General features: G+C 43.3%; 1 protein-coding gene and 1 pseudogene across 1 annotated transcript; both read left to right on the forward strand.

Moving 5' to 3' along the window:
• The first annotated feature begins 2,010 nt into the window (after positions 1-2,010).
• LOC125349316 (melanoma antigen preferentially expressed in tumors-like) lies at positions 2,011-6,186 on the forward strand. Its single transcript, XM_048343372.1, has 3 exons — positions 2,011-2,207; positions 2,684-3,286; positions 5,646-6,186. The coding sequence occupies exons 1-3, from the start codon at positions 2,011-2,013 to the stop codon at positions 6,184-6,186; spliced, it is 1,341 nt and encodes a 446-aa protein (XP_048199329.1).
• Positions 6,187-10,055: 3,869 nt separating this feature from the next.
• On the forward strand, positions 10,056-11,899 carry LOC125347757 (annotated as a pseudogene).
• Positions 11,900-12,215: the final 316 nt, after the last annotated feature.

The raw sequence follows: 12,215 nt of genomic DNA on the forward strand, positions 1-12,215 counted from the left end.
GTTCCCCTTTTCCCTATTTCTCTTTCCTTTTTATTGATTTATTTTTGATGATTCATGAGTTTGAACTCAGAGCCTGCTGCTTCTTGGTAGGCAAGCAATGTACCACTTGAGCTATGCCCCCTAGTCCTTTTGCTTTTTGTTTTTCAGGTAGGGTTTGTGATTTTTCCCAAGCCAGTCTTGGACCATGGTTAAATATCACTGGGAGGCTTCAGTAGTTGAAAATATATACCTGTACTTCTTCAGTAGCCAGGATTATAGATGTGCACATTCTTGTTCAACTTGCTTTGTTTGTATTCTTCCCTTTTGGAGTAGTAGTAGGCTTTGAATTTGTGTTCTGTACTTGGTAGGCAGGTGCTCTTTTGCTAAGCCATATCTCCAGTTCTTTTTATGAAATGGTTATTTTGAAATATGGTCTTTATTTTTTCTATGTCCACATTTGGACCTGGATTTGCCTTTGTTTTTTGTTATTGTTCTTGTTTTGCATTCCATCACAACTGGGATGATAGCCATGTGCCATCACACTTCCTTAGGGATGGAGTCTCCTGGACATTTTTTCATGGGCAGGCCTGTAACTGTGATCCCTCCCAGTCTCAGCCCAACATTGAAGACTAAAGAAAAATAGTTCACTATTCTAATGGAATTTAGTTTTCATAGCACTAGAAAAATATACATTATACTTTTTAGATGCTTAATCAAAATCAACACACATGCAGATTCGCTTTTTCTTGTGTCACCAAGATTTAAATGAGGCAGTCACATTGCAGTGTTTATATTGCCAGCCTATACAATAGTTTTAGAAGGTTGCACAGGTTGCATTGATGCTTCTAATAGTAAATGAGTGGAAATCAATAAAGCGAAAACCAGACACCAAATAGTCACTTTAATCCTTGAAGCAAGGATCTTTGGGAAAAGTGTTAAGTTCTTCTTCCTACTTTATGGAAAAATCAGGACCAGTGTTCATAAAAAGGTAAAAAATGTCTATATCCTTTTCAAGTTAGGATATAAAGTGGATAAAATTTTTGGAATCTTAAAATTCTTTCTCTAGTCTCTATTTAAGAAGATACTCATCCATATATAATGCCATAAAGTAAAACAACGTTCATAAGTAGACTTCATTTGGCACAGAGGCCATAAATATTTCTTCTGTGTACCTAATGCTTCTATATAGAGGCGCAGCTGTAGGTCATAGACTTCTGGTTTGTCTCCCTGTCTCCCTGTCTCCAGGACCATTAGAACTGCTGAATCTTTCTCTAGGCTTTTAGGTTAAAAACAGGTTTTTGTTTGGTTTGGTTGGTTAGGTCTTCTTAGCTGTAGTGCTCAATTCTTGTTGAGTTTTGCCTTGATGAAATCCATTTGTACAATTAATTTATGCTATAATTTTAAAACGTTAAATAAGTTTCTCTCAATCCCTGTGGGATTATTACACATAAAACTTACATGAGTTTTATGTTCTACTTAGATCATATCCCCAAGTTAACTCCTCTGTATAAGCAGGTATTTTGACATTCAGAAATAAACAGATCCCAAACAGTTCTAATAAAGAAGTATTTCAGAGAAGTATAATTTCAAACTTTTCCTCTAAAACAGGCCATTTCAGCTTTTATGCTCTTGGTACTTGCTTTCCAGGAGGACTGGAATTAGAGTTGTGAGTAGATGTAGGATGATGACAGTGGTTATATTGCTGCCTCCTCATCACTGGGCCAGCAGAGATTATGGGTGTGTTTTTTTGGCCAGAGTACAGAATGGAATTTCAGTAAACAGATCTCCACTTTTGCTACACCAATGACATTGGGATTGAGTTGGTCATTCAGAAGGGGTGAGGAGAGAAGATGAAGTTACTCATGCTTGGGCTAAGAAGACTTTCTTGTTGCATGAATGTTTTCTCAGCATTTTTTTTGCAACAGTTTCATCAAGAAGACCATGTGTGACCCATCGAGACTCCTGGAGCTGGCTGAGCAGAGCCTGCTGAAGGATGAGGCCTTAGCCATTGCTGCTCTGGAAGAGCTGCCTATGGAGCTCTTTCCATCTCTGTTCACAGCAGCCTATGCTGGGAGACACAATGAGGTCCTGAAGGCGATTGTGCAGGCTTGGCCCTTTGCCTGCCTTCCTCTGGGGACTCTGATGAAGGAATGGCAGCCTCATCAGGAGGCCTTCCAAGCTGTGCTCAGAGGGCTGGATACACTCCTTACTCAGGAGGTTCGCCCTAGGTGAGGAAGACTCAGCAGCTTGGGAATATGAGAATGACACAGATGGTGTCAGAGGTATGGAGAGCATGGCCTTTGGAGGGTGCTGGTAAGGAAGCAATTACTGATATCTCTTAGAATAAGCTACCAGGTAATGCATAGGGGACTTAAGGAACATCTCTGCCCTCCTTCCCAGAGGCACATAAAGTTATAGGAAACAGAGGCTGGGGATATAGTTCAGAGTGGTAGAGCCCTTCCCTAGCACTTGTGAGGTCTGGTGTTCAACCCCTAGATGGGTAGACAAACATACACCAGGGAGGATCTAAGGGCAAAGTTATCCTTCTAGAAGAAATGTCCAGAGGAAAAAGCAGAATCCAAATAGAGATGTGAACAGCAACTAATGACTAGGTTTTTGAGTAGAAGTTCAAGTTAGACACTTTATGTTTGCCTGTATTCTGAGACTCTTTTTATTTTGAATTAATCACTTGTTTTCACCACAGGAAATGGAAACTGCAAGTTCTGGATTTACGCCAGAAAACTCCTCAAGACTTAGAAACTTTATGGACTAGAACCAGGGATGGTCTGTGCTTACTGCCAGAGGCTGCCCAGCCACTGATGAAGAAGCAAAAAGTAGGTGATTCTGGAAGGGGAGTGAAACAACCCTTGGCTCCTGTGCAGGTGCTCATAGACCTGTACCTCAATAAAGGAAGCCATGATGAGTTGCTCACTTCCCTTATTGAGAAGGTCAAGCAAAGGAAAGGTTTACTGTATCTAAGCTGCAAGAAGCTGAGGATTTTTGAAGTACCCTTGCAGAATATTAAGATGATCCTGAAGATGGTACAGCTGGACTCTGTCCAAGATTTGGAAGTGAGCTTTACCTGGAAACTGCCAATTTTGGGGAAGTTTGCTTCTCATCTGGGCCAGATGCATAATCTGCGCAGACTCATCCTGTCCCACATCCAGATATCTCCCGGTACCTCCTCAGAGGATGAAGAACAGTGTGTCAACCAGCTAAGCACTCAGTTCCTCTGTCTGCATCACCTCCAGGAGCTGCATTTGGAATCTCTCTTCTTCCTTCAAGGCCGCCTGCACAATGTGCTCAGGTAAGAGATAGCACAAGTCATGTTTATTTCAAGAATAATGAGTATCTATTCTGTGCCAATCGCAAGCAATATGATCCTGGATGTCAAGAAATTGTCTTGTTCCTATGTATGATGTCTGTCACCAGACTGCTCTTGAAAAGGCTAGAGGTTATCTTAGTCCCTTCCCTTTTTTGTTGCTAATAGTAGAAAAGAAAAGGCTACGCACATCATTTCTAAGTTGGGGTTTTGTTGTGTTTTTGTTTTTTTTTCCTATCACTTGTGGGGCTTAACTCAGAGCCTGTGCGCTGTGCCCAAGCTCTTTTGCTCAACTAGTACTCTACCACTTGAGCTACAGTGCCATTTCTGTTTCTCTGGTGGTTAATTAGAGATGAGTCCTATGGACTTTCTTGCTCAGGATGGCATCCAGTTGTGATTCTCAGATCTGAGCCTCCTGAGTAGCTCAGATTACAGGTATAGATCACCAGCACCTGGCTCTGTTATTTTTATAATAATTATTTTGTTTCTCAGTTCTAGTCCAAGACAAATAGGCTGCACCCAGTTGTAGCCTTTTTTTTCTGGCAGAGTCCTAAAGCAATATAGAATGTCCTGACTAAAGAGACTTAAGAGATGTAACCACACTGGATGTGGTGCAAACCAAACTTGTCATTCCAGCATTTGTGAGGCTTGGTAGGAGAGTGCCCTTGAGGCTAGCCTGGGCTACATAGTGAGACTGTGGCTCAGAAAGTAAAAAAGCAAAAAGTCAATAAAGAAAGGGGAGGAGATAGATAGACAAGGATAGACACAGACAGATACATGTAAACCTAGTCAAACCAGTTTTTTTTTTAATAGAGAATTTTCCCTTGAGATAGCCCATTGATCCATTAATTGAAAGATTGGATTAATTCATTCCTGAAAGTACAGCCTTAATCATCCCTTTGAACATCCCACATGAACTTCTTTAATATAGCATTATGAGGCTGGGGATATGGCCTAGTGGCTAGAGTGCCTGCCTCGTATTCATGAGGCCCTGGGTTCAATTCCCCAGTACCACATATACAGAAAATGGCCAGAAGTGGCGCTGTGGCTCAAGTGGCAGAGTGCTAACCTTGAGCAAAAAGAAGCCAGGGACAGGGCTCAGGCCCTGAGTCCAAGCCCCAGGACTGGCAGAAATAAAAAAAATAAAAAATATAGCATTATGAGGGCTCCATTTCAATATGAATTTGGGGAAGAATGGACCATCTTCAGTTATAAACCAGGATAGATGGTATTGTTGGCAGTGACTGCTTGCTAGGAAACTATTGGGGAGTTGGGTTTGGGGGAGTTGGCTTTGCAAATTCTTTTTTTTTTTTTTTTTTTTTTTGGCCAGTCCTGGGCGTTGGACTCAGGGCCTGAGCACTGTCCCTGGCTTCCTTTATGCTCAAGGCTAGCACTCTGCCACTTGAGCCACAGCGCCACTTCAGGCCGTTTTCTGTATATGTGGTGCTGGGGAATTGAACCCAGGGCCTCATGTATACGAGGCAAGCTCTCTTGCCACTAGGCCATATCCCCAGCCCTGCAAATTCTTCTTTAATAATTGAGTCTAAATTTAGAAGATCATAACTAAGATGGAGAGCATTGAAGAAAGTAAATCACTTCAAGTATTGAGTTTTAGATGAGACACTACCCTCAACCAGCATTGTCAGCATGAGCGTCTTCCTTCAAATCGTCCTCAAATTTCTTGTGTGTAGTGTTGTTTTGAACTCCATATAAGGGAGTAGGTGGGAAATGCATGATTCTGGAGGTAAAGGGCGTGAGGAATTGTCAACAATGATAGGTGGTTTGCTGATAACACGAGGACCTGAGGTTGGTGCCTGTCAGCTGGCAGGGCCCTTTAGATGCTGCTGACCTCCCAGGTTTGTCCTTCCTACAAACATTTTCTAGTAGCATCATTGTGTAAAGCCATACACATGACTTGCTGACACACTGGCTGGAAGGAAGTCTGAGTTGTGATGAGAAGATTTTCTTCTTTAATTTTCCCCTAATTTATAATTGAAAGTATTTCCAGATGTGTCTCTGAAACCAAAATAAACTAATGCCCCCAAGACATAGGCTCAGGCTTTTTTCAGAGTATGTTCCATAGTCATCTTGTTTAGCACCCAGATCCCTAAACTGTGTGTGTGTTTTTCTCTGCTCAGAAGATAAACAAAAGGAGAGTTAGACATTTCATTCCCTTGACCCAGCTCACAATGTAGGAAGGACTTTACCTAACCTTGGACTTTCTTGAATGCCTCTTTACAACATGTTATATTAGAGACTGACTGTCATTAAGAATAGGTCTTCCCCACTGGCTGCCACCCCACCACCACTAGTTCCCAGCACTAACCGTTTTGTCTCTCCTCAGATGCCTGGTGAGCCCCTTGAAGATTCTCTCGGTCACCAGTTGCCTGCTTCTGGAATCAGACTTGATGAATCTGTCCCAGTGCCCCAACACCAGGCAGCTGATGGAACTGAATCTTAACAGGGTCAGCCTGAGTAATGTAATTTCTGAGAGCATTGGAGCTCTGCTGAAGAGTGTGTCTGCCACCCTCCAGAACCTGAGCTTAAATGAATGTGGCATCATAGACTCTCAACTCACTGCCATTCTACCTTCCATACGCCAATGCTCCCAGCTTACAGTCTTCACCTTTTCTGGGAACCCTGTCTCCATGTCTGTTCTGGAAAGCCTTCCACATCATACCATTGGACTGACCAAGCTAAGACGTGTGCGCTATCCTGCCCCACGTGAGAGTTATGAGAATGCTGATGATATCAACCACCTGGGGATGCTTGCTCACCTACAAGCCAGGCTGATGCAGGTGCTGCGTGAGTTAGGGCATAACAACGTGGAGTGGCTCGGTGCCAACTCTTGTCCCCATTGTGACTGGCCTTTGTATGACCCATAACCCAACCTGTGCCCCTAATAGCTGCTTGCTTAGCTGGGCACATGTATCTACAGTTACTTTTTGGGCACATGGAAGCTGAAATTCTGAGCATAAAGAAGTACATCTGAACAGAGCACAGAAGCCACAGTTTCAAATAATGACTCAGGGTGAACAGGAAAAGGAAAGGGGATCAGGAATGGAAGGCAGACATTGACTTAGGGATTTGGGATCCTTGGAAGACATATCCTATAGAATTAAAAATATGAATCTGAATTTGTAGAGTGGGATTTGGGGGAGGGAGATATGTGGGAATTGTTCCTGTATGGATGATTCTAAAGAAATGGCCATTCAATTAAAAGGCAAGAACCTTAATGTAAACCATTTTGTATATTGTGTGATAGTTGAACCTGCTTTTGCTGTTTAGGATATGTGGATTTTCTGAAGTTGAGTGTTCATAAAAGAATTTACTGAAATAAATGATAAGGAGAAATAGGTTTATTAGGATACTATTACAGAGAAATTCAGGGAAGCTAGGCAGAGTGTAGTGCTGCTGCACCAAATTAGGAAGGAGCAGGTTTCTGTGGGCTTTTTTCTGATTATCTTTAGGGGCCTTGCTTATTGGCCATCAATTGGAGTTAGTCTCAAAAGGGAACGTCTCACCAACTTGGCCTCTTACTTTTTGCCTTTCATCTGGCCCATTTCATGAGCTTGGCTTTCTCCCATATTTGGTTTGACCCTGGGTATTTTTCTGTCTGACACTACTCCTTAAGGGAAAACTTTTTTTTTTATTCCCACTGATAAAAGAAGAAAACCAACACTGGCTTTAGTGGTGTGCATGTCTCACATGTAGCTGCTTTAAGCTGAGTAGGGTCTTCCAGATGCCTCTCCCCAACTACTTGCTGATTGGCAGAGGATTAGGGAGCAGTCCACAGAGCCAAGGCAGAAGCCAACTGGATTTGTGGAAGTCAAATTTTATGGATGCCTGGTCCACAGGACTAAGAGACACTGAAGATCGCACAGTTTGGGATGCTATAGCATGGTATGTAACTTTGGCCTGGAGACATGAAAAAATACATCTGGTTAGAAGGTTAATAAAGTAAAAAAGGAACAAAATAGATAAGAGGTCCCTCCCATGAACAAGTGCCCAGGATAACCAAGACCAAGTATTTTCCATGAAATTTAATGGATCTTCTTAATCTAGTTTGCTCATAGGAACCTATTATTGCTGTGTGATTGTCCATCTACTAAATAAGAAACAAGGGTATTAGTCAAAGTCTAGTGAGCAGCATGGCTTCTGGGAATAAGTCACACTTCCGTGGAAACTGCTTATCCAAGTGTGTGAAAACCAGTAGAGTATTTTCCCATATAGTGTGCCCAAAGAGGCTGTCTCAAGATGTTTCCCAAGACATGTAAAGGAAACATCTGCCTCCAAGTTGGGACAGTGCCAACAGCTCCAACAATGTTTTATACAAGTCTTAATTTAGTAAGCAAAGAGTTTGGCACTAGACAGTGTAGCAGCAACTGCATTTAATGAAGGTACCAACTTCTAAGAAGCTCCTGTTTGGTTTGGCTCTAAGACCAGTGCAGAATTGATGTACACCCAGTTGTATACCACCTCCTAGTGTTCAAAGAGCAGAACTGATTCTGCTAACTCCTGATAGCACAGACAAAATCAGACTCTGGGAAAGTTGTTTCTATGTACTCAACTGGCCTAAACAAAAACTGTCAGGCCATGGAAAGGTTGGCTACATGTTGCTGCATTCTGGCATATTCTCACACAGAACAGCTAACTAGAGGCTTTCTGCAAGATGGAGTTATTCTTTATTATTAGTATTGCCTTTAGTTGTACAGAGGGATTTCAAGTCAGGATGTCAGTGTGTCTTGGTCAATATCACCACTTTTATAATTCTCAGTCTCTCCCAAACCCACGGATCCCCTCCATTTTCCTAGTTTTTTTTCATATATATTGTATATAATGACTGTATTCTCCCATGCTTCCTCTCTTCATTTGTCTAACCCTTCAGTTTAACTTGTCCCACTCCATATACCTCAGGTACCAGGCTTACTACAATTCTTTTCCAGTAATGGGATTTAAACTCAGGGCCTGAGAGCTGTCCCTGAGCTTTTGTGCCCAGCTCTGCTATTCATTCTGTTAGACTATAAGTGAGTTGTTCAAAGGAGTTATGCCACTGGAATTTTCCCCTTCATATACCATACTTTATGCATATGACCCTGTTTATGTTTACATACATATTTATAAATTAGACTTAAACATATAAAATATATGTCCTTTGTCTCTCTAGTCCTGACTTCATAACATTTATATAATATTTGACATGATACTACTTCACACAATACTTAACATAATAAAACTTACTTTATTTTTTTCAGGTTTTATGTATTTACAAATGATGTAATATAGAAAGGATGCTTCTTGATGGGTGAGTAAAATTCACGCGTGTGTGTGTTTATTGTCTTCCTATCATCTATCTTTCATCTCACACTTTGATCCATTTGTCCACTGAGGGGTTCTGTTTCCATACCTTGAATATTGCAATAAGGGAACATAATGGTACACATGGCTTTACTATATCCTTGAAATCTTGTGATTTCAGGATTAGCATCAGTGAATCATAGGGTAGTTGTATTTGTTTGAGGAGTCTATAAACTGGTTTCCACTGTGGTTCTTTCTAAGATTCAGAGGACTAGTCTCTCCGTGTCCTCCAGACACCTCAGCAGCATGCCCTGCTGGAGTCAGATCCTACCACATTGTACAAGTCTCTTCAGAGTCCCCAACCATTTTCATCACACCCAATGGAAAGGCCCTGCCTCGTGATTAAAGTGTCCACTGTACCTTCTCTGTAGTCCTTGACATCTAGTCATTGCTTTTCGGCCTCTGTTGTTTTATGTCTTCTTGGTACTTCATTTGGCATTGTAGGTGCATCCACATTATAATGGTTCACAGCTAAATACTATTTATTGCATGCATCGTACATACATTTTATTGTTTTGTTAAACACTTGGGTCCTTGGCTCACTGTGGCTACCTTGTTATTACCATTTATTACTATTACTAATATACATGCCTCTGGTCCTAGACAGTAAGAAAGCTGAGATACAAAGGATTGTGGCTGGAGGCTAGCCTGGGCTCACTAGACACCATCTCCAAAATAATCAGCAAAAGGCAAGGTAGAGGTGAGGTCAAAGGAGTCTTAAAGCAACAATAGAGAAACCTTCCCATGCCCTAGGACATAAATCTCCACAGAGACATCTTTTGGTAGGCAGTTACCAAGTACATAATCCAAGGAGGGGAAGATGTTGAGGAAAATCCCACCACCTCCAATAACATCTCACATTTATGTGCACGCACCCTTGGATCGGGCATCATTTGGTAACAGGGTCGCTTCCAGGCTCCCAGGGAAATAATACCTAGCCTGTGTAATGCACATGACCTAAAGTTCTTACCTGGATTCAATTGCTAAGATTAAAAAAAAAAAAATCCTAAAAATTTGAGAAAAAAAAAAATCCCTAAACGTCTACCTCAGAAAACGAATGACAGGAGTAGTCTCGGGGCAGGGGCGCGTGTTCGCAGCTCGCCGGGGAAGATTGGCAGTGGTGAGAGTGGGCTCCGGAGAGCCTGAGAGCGTGGCGCGGCGCGGCGGGAGAAAGTGGCCATCTGGAGGACGATGGCGGCTACTTGGGGCGGAGTGGAAGAGTTTTTGGCTTTGCGTGCGTGCCTTGGAGAACTGAGCTCGCTTTGGGCTAGCTTGGTTCTGCCCGGAGCCTCCCCTCCACCCGGCGCGCCGAGTTCGCCGTCCCAAGCCAGCGCGCGAGCTACGTGGAGAGCATTCCGGATCCGCGCCCTGTGCCCGGAGCCGCCCCCGGCTGCCCATGGCGACGCGGGTGCTATGAGCGCCAGCCTGGGACCCGTGCCCCAGCCGCCGGCCCCGCAGGACGAGCCGGTGTTCGCGCAGCTCAAGCTGGCGCTGGACGCCGCAAACCCGGCCCACGACGCGGCGCTCTCGTGGGCAAGGAATTGAAGCACCCACACCACCACCACCCGCAGGCGCAGCCCACGCCCCCACAGCCGGCGCTGCTGCCCGCCGCCGGCCCGTGACTGCCTGCCAAGGAGCTGGTCCAGACAAGATGTGAAATGGAGAAGTATCTGTCGCTTCAGCTTCCTCCAGTTCCAATAATTCCAGAGCATAAAAAGTATAGACGAGCCAGTGCCTCAGTGGTAGACCAGTTCTTCACTGACAGTGAAGGGTTACCTTACAGTATCAGCATGAACGTCTTCCTCCTAGACAGCACTCACCTGAGAACTGACCTCTACAAATCCCAGAGATCACGACAGAACCGGTTACCATTTTCAGCCACCAGAGTGAAACGACCGCCCCTCCTCCGGCCCCGACCCAGGCCCTCCCCGAGTTCACCAGTATATTCACCTCACATCAGACCGCAGCTCCAGGGGTGAGCAATATTTTCATCAAACAAACAAGAACTTCCCACTCTAGACATTCATCTGTCTGTCCCTTCCCAGCAGGGCCCACCTGTACCAGCTACTGAATACACCGGATCTAGACATGCCCAGTTCTACAAACCAGACAGCAGTAATGGACACCCTTAACGTTTCTATGTCAGCCGCCATGGCAGGTCTTAGCACACACAGCTCTGCTGTTCCGCAGACTGCAGTGAAACAGTTCCAGGGCATGCCCCATGCACATACACAATGCCAAGTCAGTTTCTTCCCCAACAGGCCACTTACTTTCCCCCATCACCACCCTGCTCAGAGCCTGGAAATCCCGATAGACAAGCAGAGATGCTCCAGAATTTAACCCCACCTCCATCCTATGCTGCTACAATTGCTTCTAAACTGGCAATTCACAATCCAAATATCCCCGCCAACCTGCCAGTTAATTCACAAAACATCCAACCTGTCAGATACAACAGAGGCTTCAAAAATGTTTACACATGGAAACGTACCTACATCAAAAAGCGTAAAATCAGTTGCTGTTTTGCTTCTTTTTTCCCTCTTATTTTTGCATTGTGGTTATTTGCTATGCAAATAATGGAGAAAACAGCTGTATAGTTGTAGAATTTTTTTTGACAGACTGAGATGTTTATATATTAATGACAATTCTTTTTGGAAAATAAAAAAATGCCTAAAAGATTAAAAAAAAGAAAAGAAAAGAAAATGAATGACAGTAATGGCTTGGAATTCACTAAGAACACATTTGCCCTATCCCTCCACCAGGTCCTTTGGGGGAACTAGGATGATACAGGGGAGCAGTCAGTAGATTGACAATCTAGTGGTACATTTTTCTAACCTATCTGTATAGGGGAATTTCAAAATGCACATCCAACACCAGGCTAGTAGCAAGTACTATATGATATTGATATATATGGCAGAAGCTATTTGAAGGTCCTAGACAAAAGACAAAGCTCCCTCTGGAGACAGCAGGAGGCCCAGGCAGAGAGTCTGAGAAGGGTCTCCTGGCAAGAAAGGTCAGAGAAGCCATGAAAACACATGTGTGGCATCACCTAGTACTTGGAGAGGTGTAGACAAGGCATGCTGGAAAATACTGGCAATATGACCCTGTGATTCCATGTCTAGATATTGAACCAGGAGAAAAAAAAAACCCAAACTTTCCCATACAACCTGAGCGTGGATGTTTTAGCTGCTTTATTTTTATCCCTTAGATATAGAACTTCTGAAGATCTCCCCTGTTTGGTGAGCTTGCTATTGTTTTCCAGGAGTTCTAGGAACAAGAAAAGGCTACTTTCAGCAGATGGCCATGGATGGAACAAGGGAGCTTTAAATACCTTCCTAGGTGATAATGTAATTAATGTTAAGATAAAGATTTCCCTCTACTTCTCTCCCTAGCCCTCCCCTCAGATCATCATGTGGCAGAATGCAAGTCACCCCTGAATAACGTATATATTACCTGTGCCACAAGAATCCACAAAAACAGCTTCTCTCACTTTGCAATCAATTCTATTAGTTTGCATCACATTTCCATTTGTTGCTTGATATGAAGCCGTGTGTTCACA

Source organism: Perognathus longimembris, chromosome 3 (genome assembly GCF_023159225.1).
Source record: "Perognathus longimembris pacificus isolate PPM17 chromosome 3, ASM2315922v1, whole genome shotgun sequence".
Classification (NCBI taxonomy): domain Eukaryota; kingdom Metazoa; phylum Chordata; class Mammalia; order Rodentia; family Heteromyidae; genus Perognathus; species Perognathus longimembris.

Excerpts from the sequence above, each read along its gene's own strand:
- LOC125349316 (XM_048343372.1), top strand. The coding sequence starts at position 2,011 with ATGGAGCTCTTTCCATCTCTGTTCACAGCAGCCTATGCTGGGAGACAC. Across the intron at positions 2,208-2,683 it reads ACTCAGGAGGTTCGCCCTAG|GAAATGGAAACTGCAAGTTC; the intron begins GTGAGGAAGACT and ends TTTTCACCACAG. Across the intron at positions 3,287-5,645 it reads CGCCTGCACAATGTGCTCAG|ATGCCTGGTGAGCCCCTTGA; the intron begins GTAAGAGATAGC and ends GTCTCTCCTCAG.